Source organism: Octodon degus, unplaced genomic scaffold (genome assembly GCF_000260255.1).
Source record: "Octodon degus isolate 3935 unplaced genomic scaffold, OctDeg1.0 scaffold00246, whole genome shotgun sequence".
NCBI lineage: Eukaryota > Metazoa > Chordata > Mammalia > Rodentia > Octodontidae > Octodon > Octodon degus.
This window is the reverse complement of record NW_004524822.1, coordinates 2,287,120-2,291,128: the sequence shown is the minus strand read 5'-3', so window position 1 is coordinate 2,291,128 and position 4,009 is coordinate 2,287,120. Positions and strand designations below refer to the sequence as shown.

Here is a 4,009-nt window from a genome sequence, read left to right as displayed (position 1 = left end):
AACCCAAATGACATAGTCTCAAGCAAAAGGGTCAAACAAAGGGGTAATGCAAAAAGAATAAGCTTTTGGAATATATGGTTTTTGTCTTTTAAAAAGATGCAAGAAAATATTAATTTGGCACTTAATATTTATAGTTCTTTACACACAATCAAGTATAAATATAGTATTTATTTTTTTAAAGTTTTAAGAGAAAGTCTCACTATGTAGTTCAGGCTGGCCTTGAGCTCATTCTGTAGCCCAGGCTGACCTCAGATTCACAATGATCCTCCTGCCTAAGCTTCCCAAATGCTAGGATTACAGGAATGCACCACCACACCCAGATGTTTATCTATAAAATTGTGAGATAATCATACTCCTAGATGGATCTATAGTTACCATTTTAAGAGCTAGGAGCAGTTGTATTTTAGGGAAGGGTCTACAGGGTGTTCAGGGTCTCACTACTAGATCAGACTCCTAGTGATCTGCCTGTTTACAGCCTTCCAAGAGCTGGGATTACAGGCATGCACTACCATGCCCAGTCTCAATTGCTGTCTCAGCATGTCCCGGGGTGCGGGGCCCATACAGCAGGCCCAGGGATGCAACCCCTGGCCCCTGCACCTGCTTGCAGGTGCTTTAATCCACTGAGCTATTTGGCCAGCCCTTAGTAAACATTTTAAAGTCTTTATTCCTAGCTATTTTTTTTCCCAAAAATAAATAAAAGTAAAAGCCATTAAAGGGGCTGGGGATATACTTTAGTGGCATAAGTGCCTGCTTGCCAAGTACAAGGTCCTGAGTTCGATTCCTAGTATCAAGAAAAAGCTGGGGGGCTTTAAAAGCCATTAGGTTTGAAAGGCATTTCAGAGCTATTGTTTGAAGCATCAGAAATATTTGCTGCAGGGCTGAGTACAACAGAAAAAAAAATTGTTGAATACACAAAATTTTATTTGGGAGCAGTTTGCATAGAAATTAAGTTTTCATATGTACAAAGAGCTCACATGCTCACAGGCACAGGCAAGCAGTTGACTCTGTGATCCTTCCAATGGCAATTGACTGTCATCTCTGTGACCATACTCAGTGTAGGACAAGAGCTGAGCGCTGCATTTTTTCTGTAGTTTTAGTTATCACATGACCTAATTTCCATGGCACAAACCATCTGGTACATTTCAGATGCTTTAGGCGTTTTAAAGAAAGTTGTCAGTTCTTAACGCAGGACTTTCACGATTCCGCTGTAGCGTCTCCCACGGTGAAAAGTCGTTCACCCGCCACACCTTATTTCTGCTTTTGCCCCGACCAGGCCTTCTGGCACTTTTCAGCCCGGCTGGACTGCAGCGCCGTGGGCTGGCTCTGCCTGAGATGCGGGCTGGCTCTCGCCGCCGCCACAGTCCACATCCTGCCTCCCGCCGGCTTGGCTCTGCCCTCTCATTGGCCGGCGCCGCAGGAAGATGAACGCTACTACTTCTGTTTCCTTTTGATGCAGTCTGACACCCAGGGGGGAAATGTTTTCTCAGGAGCTGGCGCAGAAAATCAAGGGCTACCAGGAGCAGATAGCCTCCTTGAATTCCAAGTGCAAGATGCTGACGATGAAAGCCAAGCACGCCACCATGCTGCTGACGGTGACAGAGGTCGAGGGGCTGGCGGAAGGCACTGAGGACCTGGACGGAGAGCTCCTCCCCACACCCTCGGCCCACCCCTCTGTGGTCATGGTAAGGATCAGTCAGCTCCCGCCGGCGTTGCTGCCTGGACCCGAGTGTCTCAGAGGCCGCCGGCGCCCCCGCTGAGGCTTATTTCAGGGTTAGCGTTAGCATTTGAGGGCTTGATCTTTAACTACTTCTGACTACATTTGGGCTGAGACAGTTAGTAAACGGTGACAGTTAAAAATGAAACTATTTGCTTGGGACTGCCCATTTACCTAACCTATCCTAGATTCGCCCTGCATTTGTTTATAATTCAGCAATAAGACAGAGAGGCTCTGAGCTTTACAAAATATAAAGAGAAATAAAACCTTTGCACAGTGCTCTACTTTTCTGAGAGATAATAGGATTGCATTTTCCCAGGCAATCAGCTACCTACAGAATGTGCATGTGCGTTCTTGCAGAAATGTTTGATGAAATGCAAAATAAAAGATAAGAAAACCGAAAATTTGTATTTTAGCACTGGATATAAAATACATAAGCTCCTTTAATGTTCTGTGCACCGCTCTTCCCCAGCACACCTTGGATCTAGAGTGCACTGAGTCTTTTGGTCACTGCATTGTCCAGAGCTGCGTATTTCCCTCCACATTTGCATGCCTTGAGTGACATGTAACTGGACCTTGGCCCACTTGACTATAGTTATATTTGTGCACTTATCTCCCTAGGAGATTTACAATTTGAGATGTCCCCAACAGTCCAACTTTATTTGATAACCCCTTCCTAGTTGTGTGATTCATATTTCTAAGACATTTAGAAAGATACACTTAGCAAAAATAAGAAAGTTTTTTAAAAAAAAATCAGCAAAAACCCTTGAATGTTTTGCATGCATTCCCTCATTCCTAATGGTTTCATAAGTAGTCCCCAACATTGTATTCACCAAATGACAAAAATTTCAAGTACTGACATGGGATCAATATGTGAATTAGGGCCTCAGTCATTCTAATCTTTGTTACATAATATTTGTTTGGCCTGTGCGTGGCCATCTCTTTTGTTAACACAGCTAATTCATTGTTATGTCTCTTGGGTTGCATTTTCTGTGGCAGATGACTGCCGGTCGCTGTCACACCTTGCTGTCACCTGTTACTGAGGAATCTGGGGAAGAGGGAACCAACAGTGAGATTTCCTCTCCACCTGCCTGTCGCTCCCCTTCACCTGTGGCTAACACAGAGGCTTCTGTTCACCAGGTACCTCTTCCTCCCTTGCATTCTATTCCCTGTGAGCTCCGATCAGATTGATGATGCCATCCTCTGGCCTTATGAGGCTGGGAGTGGGAAGTCCAAGCGACCTTGCACTTGGTTCCAACGCCATGTCATTAGGTGTCATAGTAGTGCAGGCCATGAGGGTTTTGTGAGACCGCTGGCTCACTGGGCGGGGGGGTCTCCTCACCTGGGGTGCTGACTGTGAGGTGGGCAGAAATGAGGTTCTGGAGATTGCAGCCAGCGAAGGTCTCTTGCAAGGCACTATGATTTTGCTTCTAGCGTTCATGTGCCATGAGGCCCTGCATCCTAAGGGCTCTGTCATGGCTATAAGATAACATGATTGTGTGCTGAACATACTGTCATCATTTCCCAGTTCAGGTTTTGGATTTGGAAAATCTCCATTATGTATTTTTTAACTTATTAATTGTGAACTAATTTAAGAGATGCATGCTGATATGTGTACTGGAATGTTTAGCGATTTCAGTTTTCTAATTTTTTTGATAGACTTAAATTTTATTTCCCATAAAATGAAGAGATGTTTTGATATTAGATGTCTTTTAGCATACTTTATATTAAACATATATTATTCTGTAATTCTTATAACTTTATAAGAAATATTGGGCAGAAGCCTAAAAGATGTTTCTATAATTGCAAGAACTTTTATGGTGTTTCTCTATATTTTAAGCCAAAACAACAATAAAGGCTTTAATTACTTTCTTATAAAAAGATACAAATGTTCAAAGGAATTAAAATGTGTTATTAAGGAAGAAGCATTAAACAGAAAATGCTTTATAAGCTGTACTACATAGCAGGCATATTACTTTTAAAGCAGAACCAGGAGCCAGTGAGATAGCTCAGTGGACTAAAGCGTCTGCTTAGGCAAGCACCAGGACTGTGGTTCAATCCCTGGCACCACATACCACACCAGCTGCACCCCCAGGGTGGCTTAAGCTGGCCAGAGTCCAGGTGTAGTGGTGCATGTCTGTAAATCCCAGAGCTTGGGCAGCTGAAAACAAGATAATCACTATGAGTCTGGTCTATATAGTGAGACTCTGCAGACCCATAGACCCTATACTAAATAGAGAGGAAAGAAAGAAAAAAAGAGAGAGAGAGAGAGAGAGAGAGAGAGAGAGAGAGAGA

General features: G+C 43.5%; 1 protein-coding gene across 1 annotated transcript in view; it reads left to right on the top strand.

Moving 5' to 3' along the window:
- Nucleotides 1–4,009, top strand: part of Syne1 (spectrin repeat containing nuclear envelope protein 1) — a 564,055-nt gene that overhangs the window by 390,223 nt on the left and 169,823 nt on the right. The window contains 2 exon segments of the mRNA XM_023706255.1: nucleotides 1,488–1,682; nucleotides 2,714–2,854. Of these exon segments, the coding sequence (XP_023562023.1) occupies nucleotides 1,488–1,682; nucleotides 2,714–2,854 (336 nt within the window).